The sequence below is a fragment of the Raphanus sativus genome, chromosome 4 (genome assembly GCF_000801105.2).
Source record: "Raphanus sativus cultivar WK10039 chromosome 4, ASM80110v3, whole genome shotgun sequence".
In the NCBI taxonomy this organism is placed as follows: Eukaryota; Viridiplantae; Streptophyta; class Magnoliopsida; order Brassicales; family Brassicaceae; genus Raphanus; species Raphanus sativus.
In genome coordinates, this window is record NC_079514.1 from 42,824,149 (window position 1) to 42,842,962 (window position 18,814).

General features: G+C 34.8%; 3 protein-coding genes across 3 annotated transcripts; 2 read left to right on the forward strand and 1 right to left on the reverse strand.

Annotated features, from left to right (window-relative positions):
- Positions 1 to 215: 215 nt before the first annotated feature.
- LOC108853354 (uncharacterized) lies at positions 216 to 1,332 on the forward strand. Its single transcript, XM_018626773.2, has 2 exons — positions 216 to 477; positions 861 to 1,332. The coding sequence occupies exons 1-2, from the start codon at positions 245 to 247 to the stop codon at positions 1,114 to 1,116; spliced, it is 489 nt and encodes a 162-aa protein (XP_018482275.1). The 5' UTR covers positions 216 to 244; the 3' UTR covers positions 1,117 to 1,332.
- A 6,479-nt stretch (positions 1,333 to 7,811) lies between these two features.
- On the forward strand, positions 7,812 to 9,103 carry LOC108851488 (ethylene-responsive transcription factor ERF034-like). Its single transcript, XM_018624924.2, has one exon. It carries the CDS (start codon positions 8,048 to 8,050, stop codon positions 8,891 to 8,893), a length of 846 nt encoding a protein of 281 aa, XP_018480426.1. The 5' UTR covers positions 7,812 to 8,047; the 3' UTR covers positions 8,894 to 9,103.
- Positions 9,104 to 13,480: 4,377 nt separating this feature from the next.
- On the reverse strand, positions 13,481 to 18,687 carry LOC108855893 (E3 ubiquitin-protein ligase BRE1-like 1). Its single transcript, XM_018629817.2, has 19 exons — positions 18,208 to 18,687; positions 17,946 to 18,107; positions 17,787 to 17,865; positions 17,461 to 17,688; positions 17,217 to 17,378; positions 16,771 to 16,964; positions 16,612 to 16,695; positions 16,375 to 16,494; positions 16,091 to 16,280; positions 15,824 to 15,984; positions 15,671 to 15,742; positions 15,424 to 15,500; positions 15,057 to 15,251; positions 14,900 to 14,972; positions 14,745 to 14,831; positions 14,449 to 14,586; positions 14,160 to 14,362; positions 13,882 to 14,047; positions 13,481 to 13,784 (listed from the first exon to the last, which is right to left on the reverse strand). Exons 1-19 carry the CDS (start codon positions 18,316 to 18,318, stop codon positions 13,653 to 13,655), a joined length of 2,634 nt encoding a protein of 877 aa, XP_018485319.1. The 5' UTR covers positions 18,319 to 18,687; the 3' UTR covers positions 13,481 to 13,652.
- Between the last annotated feature and the right edge of the window lie 127 nt (positions 18,688 to 18,814).

The following is an 18,814-nucleotide window of genomic DNA, read 5'->3' on the forward strand; positions in this document are numbered from 1 at the left end:
GAGAAAGAGAGTTGTGTTTTTCTTATATTACATTGTACGCAGGCTGCATGCTAATTACGACTTTTTAAAAAGTCATTAAGTCTGATATTGTGCATTAACTTAAAAATATAATTCCATAAACCCCAACCGTTGCAACCGTACGTACCCTCTCATGTTGTATAGGTATAAATACAAAACAGTAACACACATTAGTGTGCATCCCTTGTCGTCTAAAAGAAGAGAGAAGTTAAAGAGGGGAGAAACCATGCTGAATGCGGGCGCGCAACCCTATAAACCCGTCGGTATAAGAGTGAAAGACGCGAGGCTGAGTGAGCATGCGCCAGTTTATAAACCGGTGAACACAAGTGGGACAGAAGCCATGCCGAGTGAAGTTGCGGCACCGCTTCAACCTGTGAAAAGCGACGAACATTCACTGTTTCTGACTTTTTCAAACGGATTTCCTTTGTCGGAAAGGCAGATCTTTGAATTTTTTAACTGGTAATGCCCTGATCCTCTAAATCTACATATGTATAATCAGTTTTGGTTTGTGCAAATGTGTGTCAACAGACCATACCCATTGAATTAGAATTCCTGTTACATAGTGACATAGAATGTTTGCCCTCATGTCCTAATCTATGAACACACTCATTTGCAAATAGAAGAAACGTATAAATAGGTATAATTTGGTTTAGTTTGTACAAGTGTCTTTTTCTCGTAGACATATATAGTTGCAGAGTTGCATGTTAAGTCACATCGCATTTTAAAATATATATATGCATAGAAAGTTGTCTGCTTGTCACACATTTGGTGCGTTAACCAATTGGTTATTTACTGTTATATATATGACGATGGTGATGATTGATGATGATGATAATGGTCAGGTCCTACGCACCCGACGTGGAGCGAGCCATTATTCCTAAGCCAAAGGGAGGAAGGGGGCCGGCCTTGCACGGGAGAGTGGTGTTCAAGAACACCCACATCCCCAACTTGGTCATGGGAAGCAGGGAGAAGGTTTGCCTTTCTATCGATGGGCGCCCTGTTTACTGCAGGCGCTTCAAAAGCAAGCAGAGGAAGAGCGCAGCAACCGCGAGTGCTAACCTCGGTGATGGTGGAAGCCACCCCGGTGGTGATGCGTGAGCAGGGCTTTTGGACTTGGTGGCCGGTGAATTTGAAAACCCTTTGTTGCATCTATCATAGGGTTTTCAATTGAACCGCGTATGTTATAGGGGTAAACCCTTTTATGTTTTCAGCTTAATGAATAAAGGAGTGAACGTTCGATTGTGAGAACGAATGTTGTAAACTCATATCTCTGTTCAGAGATTCTTTCAAGTATTGATAAACTATTTTGAATTATTTTTTTCTCTTTCTTTCTAAGTATTTTTGGTTGAATTATGGTTATAATAGAAGTTGCTACGTAGGCTAAGTTTACAACTTTACTAACAAAACCACCGGCTTAACACTGATGTAATCAGAAATGGCCGTCGTTATAATAGATTTGAATGTGTGTATATAATGTTATATTATTGTAGTCATCTTTTGTGTGCGTACAACATTAATATTTACGAATATAGCTAGGATTTGATGAATAAGGCGTCAAATTCCTAAGCAGGCAATATTTTTTCTGCCAAAGAATTGAATTATCATTAAGGTTTATTCTGAACTTGCTCTGTACATATGAGGTTTGTTTGACGTAACTTTCTATATATGTGTAACCAAATTTGAAAACGTACTGTACTTTGGACATTTCATTTACAAGCCTATTAAGTATTAACCAAATAGTACTTACAAATATATTTTTCTGGTATACAAAGAGAACTTTAGCTCTGTATGTCTTCGGGTAGCTTGGCCATATGTGCTGAAAAACCGTAAACCATTGCTTCTATATATGGTCCTTCAAAAGTAACAGTATATATGCTATATTTGTTTTTATACTTAACGTTCATCGAAAATGAAGTGGCCATGTTTTGAAGCGTTTATTTGTTTTAACCTAAATTTTCAGTTCTTTATTAACAATTACTGAAGTCAATGATAATATTTGCCTTTTGGGCTTTGAGTATAGCCTTAGATTCCACTTGGATCGGAGCTAGCATAGCGTATCGCACAAACTGCAATCGTCTCACTTTTTTATCTTCTTTCCAATTATATGCATATAACTATTGCGTCAGGCTAAAGGTGTTTTGATGTGAATCTCCAAGTTTCGGATTTGATTAATTTTCAGACAAGAAGATGGCACAGAGAGACACTGGAGGAGCTCTTTATATCTGCGGATGTCAGTTTACTGCTGTTTAATCAACCTGTAATTTCTGAAAAAGATTCGTCGGTTTGGAGATTTAATCACAGTGGTGTTTATTCGGTCAGATCAGGGTATGATATATCTTTCTCTGATCACCATAAGGATCTGATCCAAACCGTTACTTAAACACCATCCTTAAACACTCTAAAAGCTATGATCTGGAGCCTGATGGCTCCATCAAAACTGAAAATCTTTATCTGGAAGGCTCTCTCTGATTCTCTTTCGGTGTTGGATAATCTTAGAGGTCGAGGCATGAAATGTAACTTGGAATGCCAGACTTGTGGAACTGAAGGGGAATCCATTAACCATTTACTATTTTCTTGCTCACTCGCTCGATTGGTTTGGGCTTCATCCGGTTTCCCGCATCCACAAAGAGGTTTTCATGAAGAGTCTATCTATCAGAATGTGAGTTATCTCCTATCCACCTGAAAAGTAACAGCACTCAGACAGAAATAATCAAAATTTTCTCTTGGTTACTTTGATATCTCTGGAAAAATAGAAATTCTCTGATGTTTGAAAGATTTCTATTTACTAAAAAACATACATGTAAGAAGACGTCTGAAGAAGCCAACTTATGGCTAAATGCTCATAATTTGGACTCGAGGAATAGAAGGGGAAATTGGACTAAGATAACACAGTACGAAGAGTCTCGGAGACCTCATGACAACGACAGAGAACTTAAATGCAGTATTAGAATGAGGTGGGTAAAAAAGACTCAAGTGGCAGGTGCAGCGTGGGTTCTCAGTAACAAGCGAGAAGAAGCCATGCTTCATAGTCGAAGATCTTTTGGAGCAGTGGGATCAAAGGATGAGGCATATTTTCTAAGCCTTGCTTAGGCAATCGAAAGTATTTTCTCACACAAGTGTCTGAAAATTTACTTTGTCCTTGAAGGAGGCAACTTGGTAAATGCTATCAACCAGCCAGCTGCTTGGCCCTCCTTCAAGTTTAGAGTGACCGAAATCAGACTTTTACTTAGTGATTTTATGGCTTGGCGGATTGCTCTTGAACCCTTTGAATCAAATAGGGGAGCCCGTCTTATAACTACTAGTGCAGTTATAGATGGTAGATTCCTGTCTTATGTGGCTAGGAGATATCCAAGATGGATGTCTCATATTTTTGGTTGTGACCGGATCCCTTTATAGGTGCAAATATTTGTTGTTGTTGTCATTTGGGGATCTGTAAAAAGTTTTGTACTTGTATGTACTTCTTTGGTTAAATGAAATTCTTTTTAGATAGAAAAAAAAAAACATGAGCAAAGAGATTAAACGGGTAAAATGATTTTTATTCCATAATGTTAACCAAAAAGGAAGATATTTATTCCATAATCAAATGATTATGTGCAGTACAAGATACATATGCAATTGCCTAATCTTGTAAATCAGGATACCAATAAACTAAACTGCACTAAAACAGTTCCTGTGCATTGATACTGAATGGTACAATGTTACTTTTTTATACGGTTTGATAGTCGTGAACTATACGGTCATTTACGGGTTCTTGGATTATTCTAAGGAAAAAGTTTATCATGACACAATTCTTCTACACAACTCTCTGAATGTGACAAAATTTTCTAATAATTTATCCTGTATATGTGTCGTATTGCCGAAGGACACGTCTTTGATCATTTAGATTTTTAATTTCATTTGACTATATAAGCAATAATTTTCCAGGTGTAAAGAACAATAAAAGTTACAAAACAAAGATGAATAAATAATAACCCTAATAACAAAAGTGAATAAAGAAGCAGAAATTTCAAGAATTATTCGTGGGTGGAAAAAAGGAGAGAAGAAAAGTGGATCATTATCAGATTTTGCCTCTTCAATGATGTAATTTAATATGATAAAGACAATATGTAGGGCATACAAAAAATATGTAGGGCACACTAATAGATATATAAATGATGTAGATTTATAGATTTCCTTCTTCCTATGTGTTAATTTCCCTTTGCATGATTGGATTTGTTTATAGATTTTTACAAATGTATGTTTCACCGCAAAGTTGTGGTGAGCAAGAAGTAGTTTCAAGTTCACTTTTCTTTCTACAGTTAGAAACATAGATAAAAGACACCACAAACTCACTAGCTTAAAATGGAAGTTTGACAGAGCATGTGACCATTTGCAGAGACTTTGCGATAATTTTAACCTTTACAGAAAGTGTCAGACGATCCAGATTTTTCCGAAGTCAGAGAATTCATAGTTTGTATCAAAAGACCAGTTGGGCAGGATGTTATTCATAATAGAGACCGATTTTGGCTGGCTGCTGTACATGCGTCTCAACGAGACAAACAAAAATAGGATTATATTTCACATGTGAAGGCAGATACTGATTTTAACAAGAACACGAAGATATTTATAGCCCAATTACTTTACACGTTTTTTTAGAGGACTTTGCAATCACAAATGACAATGCGATGTATTTATTATAACCGTATCATTATTATACGTATAATGATATTCAGTCGGACCAAAAGCAAGATTTGAGAATCTGATTTGGTGTGGCCCAAGAGATGTTACCACTCAACCAACATCCACGATTACTTAAAAAAAAAACTATGATAGTATGATAGGTAGGTACATCACACACGCAGGGAAAAAAAAATAATACTATCATACATGCTTCCTTTCGACGAAATACAAAAAAAGACTCTCTCTTGCATATTTGTTTAGATTATTATTATCTTGTAACTAGCTGACACAATTTTTCATACCGATGGAGCGATTTCCTGAAGGAAAATTGCTTGCACAGTTGTTTTATAGTCATTACATTGGCCATTGGAGATCTAAAATGAAGCATAGCAAATACTACTGGTTGTTACAAAATAAAAAATAAATAAATAAACTGGACCTACGAGAAAGTAGCACATCTCTCATGATTCATGCCCATCCGCCATATGAAAAATAGATTTTTTTTATGGGGAAACATAGAATTGAATGAACAAAATAGTTAGAGGGAACATCGTATTTAAGTTTCTGAACCGCTCCCGTTACCTTTTTAACGTGTACATATGCATTATTTTGTATTGTCGTACATGTGTATGTACATATAACATAACTATAATGTATAAACCTGCAATATAGCATATAGTTTCTATGGAATAAATACAAAGCCTTTTATTTTCACGAAATATTAAGGCATTTGGAATTCAGGAACGACGACCACTTCTGTGACCTTTTTACCGTAGGCGTTGGGTTTACATTCACAAAATCCATCCCTCCACCCCTGCCCCAACACACGCACACTTCTTGCAAATGATGAAAATTTCAGTTTGATCTATTCATCTAACAAACACCGTCATGAATTATCTTAATGACTGCACATCTGAATTTGAAAAAGATTATAAAATATAAACGAATTTCCTCAGTTTTTGACAAAAATATCGTCTGCACAAGAAAAAAAAAGAACAATTAGCTTTCCTTTCGTATTTCATTTTGATACAATAAAAATTAGTGGCATGTGCGCCATGTGTGCTCATTGACTTATTTAAAATAGTACATCTCACATCAATCATCGTATATCGCTCGTTGATTTTCCAACAATCTCTGCTCTCTCTTTCTTGAGTTTTAGACGTTTATTTTTGTATATATCTGCACCATCAAAACATAAAATTATGCATATACACAAACTATACGAAGCTTGACCAGAAGGTTGAAAAAACAAACAACTATACAAAGTTACAGGTACGTATGTGTTTAAACAATCTTCCATGTGTTCTCTTGCGGCATTATCCATGTCTTCTTCCTCCTATACAGCTCTACTAAGACAAAGAGTTTTTCTCAATTTGAGAACTAGAATAATGTTACATCATTTAATTTTAAGTATACATACAATTTTCATCATTGCCGCTATCAATCACCGTAATCTCAATATATAATCACGAAGGATGAATAATAATAATAATATTATAATTTATAAAATCAAACTGGGCTATATTATAAAACAAATCAGAACCGCGTAATGCAGCTTAGTCTGACTAATGGGGTCAATGTTCCCCAATCAACTGAATAGATTCTAAATGAACAATAGCCACACGTTCTTGTAGTGGACACTAGTTCAGTTTATTTGATAGCAGACTACTCTATGAATACGTGTGCATAATGTCGTTTGTTACTCGATGATTTCTTGTATAATCTTTTTTTCTTGTTAAAGGGCTTCATTCCTTGTATAATACAGCCGAGCCGAGACAAATATTTAGAACTGAAGTATAGTATTTATCTATTTGTTGTGGTGGCCAATGACAGTATAATAAATATAAAATAAAGTAGCTTCTTAATTAATTACGATGGAGCCGAATCGAATATGATGTATCGAACAATGTTACGTAGATAATACAATGACATTTGATTAGGTACGTGTGCGTTGTGTGTTAAATCAAATTTAATACCGTGACCCGTTCGTATTAAAAGGACAAGACTTGGGTTCACCCCCTATGGTGAACCTTTAAATTCACCACCTCCTTAATAACCAACCAAAATGCCAACTAGATTAATGATTAAAAAATATTAAATAATCTTTTCAAAAACCAAAATAACTAAAAAATAAATAGTGTCAATTTTAATAATGTTAATGTCACTATCTAATCTATAAACTCAAACTCTATACCCTAAATCTAAATTCTAAACCCTAAATTCTAAATTATTAACCCAAACTCTATACCCTAAACCCAAATCTTAAACTCTAAACCCAAACCATAAATCATAAACCCAAAAACCTGAACTCTAAACCCAAACCTATACCCTAAACCCAAATCCTAGACTCTAAACCCAAAACGTAAATACAAAACTCAAACCCTATACCCTAAATATTTAGATTAATATTGATGTTGTTCTTTTGAAATTTAAGGTTAAGAATTAAATTTGGATTTAGAGTTCATGGTTTGGGTTACGGTCTAGGGTTTGGGTTTAGGGTCTACGGTTTAGGTTTAGGATTTATGGTTTGAGTTTAGAGTCTAAGATTCGGGTTTAAGGTCTAGGGTTTGAGTTTAGGGTATAGTTTTGGGTTTAGAGTTTAGATTTTTTTGTTTATAATTTATGGTTTGGGTTTAGGGTTTAAGATTTGGGTTTAGGGTATAGAGTTTGAGTTTATATGTTAAAATTTAGGGTTTAGAATTTTGATTTAGGGTTTAGAATTTGAGTTTATGGATTAAATAGTGACATTAGCATTATTAAATATGATTTTGTTTATTTTTAAAATTATTTTATCATTAATCTAGTTGGCAATTTAATTGGTTATTAGGGAGGTGGTGAATTTAAAGATTCACCATAGGGGGTGAACCCAAGTCTTGTCCGTATTAAAATATATTATATGACGTGGCATTACAGCCATCTTAGTTATGAAATTAATTGAAAGAAATGGCTTGATGGTGCTTTTTGTCAAGGAAGTGTTGATCTTGTGATTTTTATTTATTTACCGCCGATTGTACTCAAAACTATTTAAGGATCGTGAAATATAATTCCCTGAGGCTAAAAGTCAGTACACATATGAAACCATCTTGTTTCTTATTTTTACATGGATCAAAACTGGTCAGTGGTCAGCTAAAAACGGTGAAACTCGTTAACATCTTTCCTTTTGTTCCATGCACCCCTTCCATCTTCCCTAAACCATGTATTATAAATAAGAAAAATCATTATACGATAGTTTATTTTATTTTTTCTATTATTTTCCTTATAATATGAAAAAGCCAAAAGAAAAATAGATTGTGGACGAATATTAATACAAGCCCACTTCACCATCTATTTTTGTGCAATCCTCTTTTCTAAAGCTAGCTTCTCTCTAACAATGGAAACACATCTCAACATAGAGAAGAGTGCTTCTCAGGTTACCTTAACTACCGCCGCTATCTTCACCGTATCCTCTTCCTCCTCCTCTTCCACCGCCTCATTGTCTTCACACACAACATCATCCTCTTCTTCATCAAGAATTTTGAATTTCTCTGAGGATACCAACTCTAAAAGAAAAGCATCTCGAAGATCATTACCCGTTCAAGAAGATGATGATAACGTCGTGAAACGGCGAAAAACCAGTGGCGGAGATAAGCATCCGACGTATAGAGGAGTGCGGATGAGGAGTTGGGGTAAATGGGTGTCTGAGATAAGAGAGCCGAGGAAGAAATCAAGAATCTGGCTCGGAACTTATCCAACGGCTGATATGGCTGCTCGAGCTCATGATGTGGCGGCTTTAGCCATCAAAGGTACAACGGCTTATCTCAATTTTCCTGAATTATCCGGCGAGTTTCCTCGCCCGGTCACCAACTCTCCTAAAGACATTCAAGCAGCTGCCACCGCCGCCGCCGTAAATTGGCAAGCCTCCGATGATGAAGCTGAACCGAGTGGAGAAGCGATGGCTCAATCTATGTCAGGTAGTGTGGTGTTTTCTTCGGACAATACAACTCAAGAGTCGTTAGAAGCTTCATGTGCTTCGACCACTTCGTTTGCGGACAAAGATAGCGAAGAAGAGAAGCTGTTTGATCTGCCAGATTTGTTTAGTGATGAGATGATGATACGAGACGATGGGTTTTGTTGTTACTCATCCACATGGCAACTCTGTGGAACCGATGCTGGGTTTCGGGTTGATGAGCCGTGTTTCTTTTTCAGTGACCTAAATCACACTACTCCTAACACCTAATTAATTTACCCTTCTTTTTTTCATTTTTTTTGCTTTTGCTTTTTTTTGTTTTTTCTTCAATTTGTGTGTTAGTGATTTTTTTTGTAAACAATGATTTATTTTCTTTTTTGAGCAAAAGAGTGTTTTATGAATATTTTTGTAATATAAATGTGGTGAGAACATATTCTGAATAAAGAAAAAATAGGGACAAGACCAAGTTGCTTGTTTTCATTTTACTGAAAAAACAAGTTGTTTGTTGACAACCAACGTCATAATATTATTTTTCCATCTTGAACTTCACAATATGACCATTTATCGAAATTAACTCGTGATATCTTTCTTGTTATCTCCTATGTAAAATTAAATAATTTGCATAAATCTTTGTTTTCCACTCGTTTGGGAGTGATCTCTGGTTCCAAAATCACCTGTTCCTAATAAAATGACTAGTCACATACGATGTAAAATCTTATTCTTTGGTGAGAACTGAAAAGTTAATTAGTTACAAATATAGTTAAAAGTATTTGATTGGGACGTATACATTACTAACTTAGAATATTTAAATTACCAAAATTCTACTTACTGCATTATTTTCTAAAATTTCTAATAGGAAGATGAAGAATGATCGCAGTCAAACGTAATCCTCGTTACTGGGCTAGTTTATTGACTAACTTGCATTTCGGGTTAATATATATATATATATATATATATATATATATATATATATGTCATATATAGTGTATGTGTTTTGATGAGATGATGATTATGTAATTAATAGTGAAGAAGACAAAGTTATGACAAAATTTATTTAATTATATAAAATAAAATTAATCAAACTCAGGTGTTGTGAAATAGCATCAAATGGTGATGATGTGTTTAGATCTTTTATTTACAACTTTTACCTTTATTTTTATTTTATTGTTATTTTTAATTTGTTTGTTTGTCCACTTCTTTAATGTAAGTCAAAAGTTAAAGAATATAAACTGCAATAAGGTGACTGCTTTTGGCCAACACCTTACTTTGTTCACCACTATGAGGCAAGTGAAGACTGTTATTGATTCCCAAACATATTGGACTGATTTGAGCGTGACAAATAAGTTTGTTATAGCCCTAGATAAAATATCTTTTATTTAATGTCGTTACATATAATAATAGTTGATGCAAATAGGTGAAAACTCCACTACATGAAACGATTTGCTCACACATAGTTTAGTAAAAAGAAGAAAAAAGTCCTTATCAAACTCGTTTAGACAAGTTCATTTCTTTCAAAGACTGGCATCTATTATTTTCCTTGACAACTGGTAATATTCGACTATTATAAACAGCAAATATACAGGCAAGGTATAGTATATGCTATTTGGTGAGACTTAAAGATATGATAGTTGAAGACAGGTCATTAAATCAAAACATAGTGGGTGTACTATTGAGCTCAATATCGTTATCTCAATACGTAGTAATAATTATTAAATGTTGGGTTAGTTTTCTGTTTTCTCATGATTTTAAGGTTTGAATGCATGTAGACAACTACAACACATTAAGTCTCAATTTGATAGCAGCCAATCCATTATTTTTAATATCGTAATAAGTACTAATTTTAAATTACTAAATATTATTTTTTCTTCTTCTAAATATTAAATTATTACTACAACATTACCGAATAAAAGTACTACTTTTATATGAATAGATATACAAATGTCAAATTGCGACAGCAAATATATATAAATGAATATATAGAATATTTTCTTATAAATAAAATATACATGTACCTGGATCGTCTGGACTCTGGACGATACTATCACTAACAAATTACAAGAAGCTGAATTTGCTGTGTGGCATCTTCTGGCATGCAAACCTAACTGCGTACAGACAAGTAATTAGTCCATTTTTTCTTTTAAAACCTACGATATTTAAATATTGTTTACCACTATATTATGGTTTGGAAGGTACAACTATATTGTATAAGCACCTTATTTGCAACTATTGGGTAAATCTAATTAATAATAATACTATCATCTAATTCAAAAAATAAAGAGTAAGAAATCAGAACGCTATCTGGGATCAGCAAAATTCCCGTGGATGAATTAATTAAGTTTTGCAAATAGAGCACACATTTATTACTAAAATCCCCATATTTTGTATCCAAACAGATCTCATCTCTGAATAATCTTGAGACTGGTGAGATTCAAATATTTGGAGACACTGTATCGAGTTGGCAGAGAGTTCTATTTAATCTGCACTGCTTAATTGAAAGATCTAAAAAAAAATCATTTATTGAATAAAAATAGAAAAGTTCTACCATCAAAACATAATTAAAGTTCTTAAGCGAAATGACATTTTAGATACTTATTGTATGATTGCTTTCCTCTTTCGTCAATAATGTGCAATTGAATACTTATTGTATGATTGCTTTCCTCTTTCGTCAATAATGTGCAATTGCATTACAAAGACATTAGAGCTTTCTCTCGCTAATTACAGTATGTAAGATTATTTATTCGCTGCGGTTTAAGCTCATTCCCTTTCTATCTTACACTTTCACATGTAATATATATCTAGCATACTTCATGCATGTCTATTGATAATTATTCTTTCTCTAAATATTTTCTAGCTCGGTTTTAAATCATATATGGACTAACATTCTAATATTGAGGACTCTGATATCCAGTTAGAAACTTTTATAAATATTTAATTATATTATCAACTGAGAGACAGAACCAGAATAATGGAGCTAAAACATGTGATCTTTATCTTTAGTAATAAAGTGGCTAAAAAGAAAAAGAAAAGCAAGCAATTAGAAACGCCAAACTCAGAAGAATATTACTCACACGAAGAAAGTAATTAAGAACGTATGGTTCAAATAATTAACTTTTTCACACAGCCATTTTTAAAGGAAGAGAGGAAACATGTGCAGTAAATACCAATGATCATGTCTTGAGAAAAATGAATCTTATATAATAAAGTTGAGTTTTTTTTTCCTTGGGGGAAAAATGCCATGTGGCATTCAATTTAATAATTAAAATCTTTTCTCAACTTTATTTAATGTGTTTTGGTGTTAATTGTAATTAGGTGTTAGTTTATTTTTGTTATTGACAATTTATTAAAATGATGTTTTAATTTTGGATTGGAAGTTTAATTTATTATGAATTTTATGTCTTGATTTTTTTTAGATTTCATAACTCTTATGTCACATGTTTTTTTAAATACTTTAAATTATTGCTTAATATTTTGTATGTCAAATAAAAATATAAAAATGGAAACTAAAGTTAAGTATTTTCAAAAAAAATTAAACATAAAATAGATACATATCCAAACAATTACTTTATGTTTGAAAACATTTAAAATATTAACTTTAGTTTTTATTTATTTATTTTCATAGCTAATATATTATTATATAATAAAATTAATTCATTTACTAAACCGCGGTTCATCCACGGTTGACCCAATGATCCAGAGACTCAGTAAATCGTCCGGTTCAGTGTCCGAATCGAGTGTCAAAACACTGGTTTGTAAGGTTTCTTTGTATTTGATGTTGACGATGGAGAATGGAGCCTACGATTCTCCTTCTTTAACGCAATTGACGTAACCGTCATATAATCAATCTAGAAATCCCACTCTAATAACGTTTAGTAATTGATGGCGACTCAAGTCCAAAAGACTAACATTTGGTCTATTGGTATTGGCACATAAACTCTATGGTATCTTCCCATGTTACACTATGCAAGGAAACAAATAACTTCCCTGATACATGCTATCCGTGTTTACATTTTAAAAACCGTGAACATGATTAATATACTCTTAAAACTTAATTAAACAAAAAAGAATCATTACTTTCAATCTGAGAGAAATTTAAAAATGTTGCCTGGTTACTAAAGTTATTTAAAATTGATTCCAACTAAATTAATTTTGTTATGACTATCGGCTTTTTATTCTATTTTTATTAAATCGATTAGTAATAACCACTTATGTTATTCCACTTTGAACTAAACAACTTCAAACAAAGTAATGCACCACGGTCACTAACCACTATCAAAAAGATCAGAAAATATCATTTTAATATATTTTTATTTTCATATTTAACGTATTTTATTTGTTAATACCTTATAATAATTTATAAATTTACGTAAAAGTATAACGTACGAAACCGGCGCGTAGCACCGGAATATCACTAGTAATAAATAATATAAACGAGATATACATCTTCCAAAACGAAATAAATATACATCTTCCATTCCATACTAATGTGGTTCAAGATTTTCTTAGACATTCAAAGGTCTCTATACTTTTCTACATAATATTCTGCAAATTTTCTTCTACATTATTTCTTCTTTTTGATAAGAATAATTATTCTATTTACAAGGATAAATTAGATTTTGAAAAGAAAACAAAATACCAAAATTACAGTTAATGTTACTGAGTACATGTTTTATAGAAAATTAGATAGCTGAAAATCAACAATGAATGAAGTGATCCATGTCCGTCTATTTTACATATTTAACAGTTTCTACATATTTAAATCAGCAGAGTTTCCTTAGATAGTATTAACCTAATTTTACAAACCTTTAATTACAAAGAAATAAAAGAAAATGATTAACTACAAGTATGTGGAAATAAACAGAGTGGAACAAATGTACTATATATAAATGAGCTAAAAATGTATATTCGGATTTGTAAACTATATTTAATCTATTTTCTCTCTCTCTCTGAAAGAAGAGTTTGAGAAAGCAACAAACCAAAAAGTTACAAAAACAAAAGTGTTTCACTGCTTGTTCCATGCTGCAACATCCCCTCATATGTAGATAGGCTTGATATCGTTGGGTCCGAAACATGCTGAGCATGTTGGACACTTTCTCTGTCTTGTTCCTGTGATCTTTAGCACACATGGGTTGCAAAACAAATGGAAGCACTTCGTGATCACCACCTTTTGTTCATTAAGGAGACAAACATACCAAAACACCAAATCAGCACACAGTTAACCAAATCATAATTTGAGCTCAGAGTGAGTCTTTTCTTTTTACCTCTTTTGGGCGGTCGTTGCAGGCCTTACACTTCAAGATCTCTTTGAACTCATTGAGCTCTTGTCTGAGCTTTTGAATGGCTGACGATCCTTCTACGAGAGACCTAAGACGAGAAACTTTCGTTTTAACTGTTTCCACTTCCTCCTCTATCCTTCTCCTATTGAACCTGATGTTTGTTTATATATGAATGCACAAGAGAAACAATAGCTTCTTCATCACGCAACAACACTTAATTCTTTTTTTTTTTTAATGTTCTAAGTAGATTCTCAATAACTTACCTTTCGATTTCCAGCTCTAGTTCCAATGCCCCATAATCCACCCGACTTTGCTCAACTTTAGAATGGGACTCCTCTAGCTTTGACCTAGTTTGTTCCAAGCCACTCACAACGTCTGCTCGTTTCTTTTGCAGAATTTCATGAGTTGTAGACTTTTGGTATCTATCTTCGGCTAGTCTCTGGTACTGCTCTGTGCAGAACCTCATCTGCGAGAAACAACAACTTTAAAATGTCACAACTATTGTGGAGGTGAGGAGTATATATATACTACAGGCATCATCCGAATATATACCTGATCTTCAATTCTTAAGGATTTTTTGGAGAGGAAGCTGGCAGATGCACTGGCTTGCTGGATATCCTTATCCATGATGTATTTATCGATAAGCAGAGCATCTTGCATCTGCCTTGAAGTTATGCCTTCCAGGAAAAGCTGTAAACAACAATGGACAAAGCAAAAAAAAAAAGACATCTCACATTATTTCACCATACTCCTTGCAAAATATAACAATGCGAGTAAATCTCCAACTAAACACTAGTAGAGGTGTGAAACACCGAGATAGAGGAAATAGAAGAAGAGTTTTGGGATACCTTGATGTTATAGTCATCCCTCTCTGTGACTTGAAGTAAAAGTTGTTGGTTTTGTGGTACAATGTCCTCGTAGGCACTTCCAATTGCCTGAAAAGAAGATTAGTTACTGTAAATCGATACCATCATTAAAGAAACAGGAAATTTCATAAGCAAACCTGCATCTCGGAAAGATATGTTCCATGTTCTTCATGTTTAGATTTCAAGATATCAGAATGCTTTACAACATCCCTGAAACACAGAAAAGACCAATTCTCGTTAAATAACGGTCTCAAAGTCTTCATGCAGTATATAGGAAGAGTTATAATTACTCACCGTTTGCAATCATCAATTTTCTGTCTTAAATCAGCAATCTCAGCTTCCGCAGCAGCCAACATTTGTTGGGAAACTGCTTCAGCTTCATTTGCTGCCTTAACGCGCAACTCTAGATTCTGCTCATCAAGAGAGGATTTTAAACTCTCAACATGAGCCCAAGCCCTGTACTCCTGTTCCTTGGATTCACCTATGTCCCTGCCACACCACAATATCGCACTTCAATAATGAACCAATCCTATCACATCTAAAGGAGAATTATACTATATATTCGTCCACTATAAGGGAAGGGTAAGGAAACTTGGTCTCAAAGAATTTAACTCTTAGATACTATCAATCACTGACTTATTACATATAACTGTGCTTTTACCTCGGATCAGTGGTTTCACGTTTATACATGTCCAGAAACAACTTCAACTCCTCGTGACTGTTCTTCAAATCATGAACCTTCATGAAACACTCAAATTACTCGAAAAGAAAACAACATAAATACCTACGTCTTCGCTAACCAAAAGAAGATTTAAAATTCATTAATCCGTCTTCTCCAAAATGCTTTTTCCAAGAAATATATTTTCAAACAAGGTTGGCATAATGCAAGTAACGTTAACCAAACATACCGTAGCATTCAGGTCACGTAGTTGAGAAGCATAATCAGCTGATCCCAGATGCAATGCTTCACACTCTTTTGTCTGTTACACCACCAATTAGGCTTAATAAGCATAAACTGGAAAACAGCTTACGTCACACAACGTTTTAAGATGATTGCACACCTTCCTAGATAGAACCCCGGAGAGAGACTGTACATCAGCCCGCAGAGAATGAATACCTCCAGCAGTCTCTTTATAACTCTCTAACTGACTCCGCGTGGAACTCATTTCCCCTGGGAACGAAGCCATTAACGCCTTCATATCTGCAAAGACTTCTTTTCTACCTGACAGACATACGAATCACTTAAAATCAGACTCCAAAGTGCGAAACAGGTGGATGAGAGAGAGATAAAGAGGAAGTCACACACAGTGAACCAATTTTTTTGTTACCTTGCTCTTTCGAAATATTATTTTCCAACCTAGTCCTGATTCGCATTTTCTCATCTACTTGTTTCTGTATCTCCACATCTAAAGAAGCGATTCTAGAATCCGCCACAGCAGAAGACCTTCGAACAACATCAACTAGTTCACTTTTTATACTCATTTCCCTTTCCCTCCAGAATATACTATCTTTTTCAACCTGGAATTTTTTTTTGGATTGGAGTTAAGCTTCACAATCATATATTTTATAAAAGATAAAATACAAAATTAAAAATCAAAATCCAGATATTAACCTGTAGTTTCTCAAGTAAAGCCATATACTTGAAAACCACTTCTTTGGATTTTTTCAGCTGGTCTTTCAAAGAAAGGCAGGCTTGAGAAGACGAGATGTTTGTCATAGACTTTGACTTGTTCTGTTAGCAAAAAACTTGTATATCAGTTTTAGCAAATAGGAAGAGGTTATCCTTACATCAAACTCCTGCAGAAATAAAGGAATACAGGTAGATACTCTAATGAGATCATACACTGACCTGTAAAACACTCATTTTTTGAAGAATCTTTGTCCTCTCCTCATGTAGATCTTTTAGCTCTTGTAGCCTGCTTGAAGCAAGGACCTACAAAATCCAGTCTACTATCAAAACAAGACCCCACGCATTAAACCAAAAAATAAAATAAAAGAAAAAATATACCGTTAACTCTTTCAAAACCGATTCCATGTCTTGCAGCTCCCTTTGCTTATCCCTTGCCTTGTCTCTGGTAGCAAGCTTGTTTCCAGGGCTCAACACTGGGAAGAACGCACCTGCTGTTGCATCCCTTTCTGCTCTCAGTGCTGACAATTCACCATTACATTGTTGAAGCTCCACGACCTCATTCTCTAGCTCCCCTTCAAATTACACCAAGTGAAAGTATAATGTCAAGCTCACATAGCAGTCAAACTGATGGTGCAACTTCCGTTACTACATATCTTGTTAACTTCCAGTCTTAATATCTTTCTCTCTTTATCTATATGATCCTATAGTGGCTATATAAACACTACAAAACACCTGCTCAGTGCGTGTATATAGATTTGACCTTTCTCTGTTAATGAAAAAAATGCATTCAATATTGGAATGAGAAGAGACTAAGTACTACCTACCTCTTGTTCTCTTAAGGTCTGCTCTAACTTTAGCATCAGCATCACGATGATTCTGCAATTCTCTCGAAAGTGACTTGAACTTCACAAGAACATCATCTAGAACCACTCTGAAACTTTTCATTTCTGATTCCAACTCACTCAGCGCTAGCTGTCCAGACAAATCTAGAAAGGGAAGCAATTCCGTATAAGACTTAAGATATTAATGAACGCCTAGACAAGAGCTGACTGTAGTGGAAGTAATTACCTTTATCGGGACCGCTTCTGAGAGCTGTAGGATACAGTTCATCCTTCAGACACCTCAAATCATTGGTTGCGGTTACTAGGTTAGACAAGGTCTGCGTCAACTGACTTGATGTATTCTCTCTATTTTCTTCCTTCTGATTCGTGCAGGTACTAGATGAGGAGCTCTCAGTGGCACCAGTTTCGAGTAGCCGGTTGATGAAATCGTCTTTGACAGCCGGAGAAGACCCATCTGCGGTAGCAATTCAAGGTGTCCTTTCAACACGACATGTATTTAAGCTAGGTCCTAGCATTAACAGAAGGAATAAGAGGCAGGCTGATAGTACATACCCTCCTTGTTTACAGACCTATGAGCTCCGCTGCTTGAATCACTCACACGAATGGAGCATGATTCAACTTCAGCAGAGAGCTGCGACAAAAGCAATAATCTTGTGAACAGTCTTCAAAGTGGAACTGAAGAAGAAAAAAAAGAGCTCATTAATTGGTTACCTCTTTCCAAGACTTGTGAACAGTGTTCAAACTGGAACTGAATGGTAATTGTTTATCTTTAATCTGAGAAAGCCTATCCTCAAGAAGGGAACACTCAACCTGCTGAGCCTCTAGCTTCTGTGATAGCTTGAGATTTTGGAACTGAAGGACTGCAGTATCAAGCTGTATCGACCAAAGGGATATATGAAAGGTAAATGATGAATCTAATAGCACAAAATCAGAGAGAGAGACACATGTAAAGGAGATGAAAGAAAGAAGGAACCTTGTCCTCAGAGGAGGGCCAAAAGAAAGGCTGTTTCTTTACCGCAGCTGCAGCCTCTATTGAGCTAAAGAGACGCTTTTTACGATCCGGCTCGCCGCCTGTGCTCGCCATTCCAAAAAAAAAGACTAGAATCGCTAACAAAGGGAAAGAACAAAGCTTTCTCTCACATATCAGATTGAGAGGAGAGGAAACCCCAAAACCAATCCCAACTCCAAACCCTAAACGATCTATCACTAACTAAAGCTACACGTGGTTGCGCTAAACCGATAACAATTCAACAGCTCAGCTCCCTAGAATCAAAAAGAAGAATAGAAACCCTAATTTCACAGGTTTTCTAATTGGATTAAACTCGAACCCTAATTCGCTCTTACGCATAACACCTTCTTGTCTGATCGAGTGATGCTACAGAACGGTTTAAGTCGCGAAACACACACAGCACTCAAAGAAAAGAGAGAGGAGGGTGACAAGAGAGAGAGAGAGAAATGACTGTGTAATTTTTGGAAAGTATGAGGGCTAATTTGGAAATAGTAACATACCGCTTACAGCCAGGGGATTTGATATGATCTGAACCGAACCATCTCGTGTTTCGTTGACGGACACAAACATT

Excerpts from the sequence above, each read along its gene's own strand:
- LOC108855893 (XM_018629817.2), bottom strand. The coding sequence starts at position 18,318 with ATGGCGAGCACAGGCGGCGAGCCGGATCGTAAAAAGCGTCTCTTTAGC. Across the intron at positions 17,689-17,786 it reads TAGGTCTGTAAACAAGGAGG|ATGGGTCTTCTCCGGCTGTC; the intron begins GTATGTACTATC and ends TTGCTACCGCAG. Across the intron at positions 14,363-14,448 it reads CCTTAAGAATTGAAGATCAG|ATGAGGTTCTGCACAGAGCA; the intron begins GTATATATTCGG and ends TGTTTCTCGCAG.
- LOC108853354 (XM_018626773.2), top strand. The coding sequence starts at position 245 with ATGCTGAATGCGGGCGCGCAACCCTATAAACCCGTCGGTATAAGAGTG. Across the intron at positions 478-860 it reads ATCTTTGAATTTTTTAACTG|GTCCTACGCACCCGACGTGG; the intron begins GTAATGCCCTGA and ends GATAATGGTCAG.
- LOC108851488 (XM_018624924.2), top strand. The coding sequence starts at position 8,048 with ATGGAAACACATCTCAACATAGAGAAGAGTGCTTCTCAGGTTACCTTA.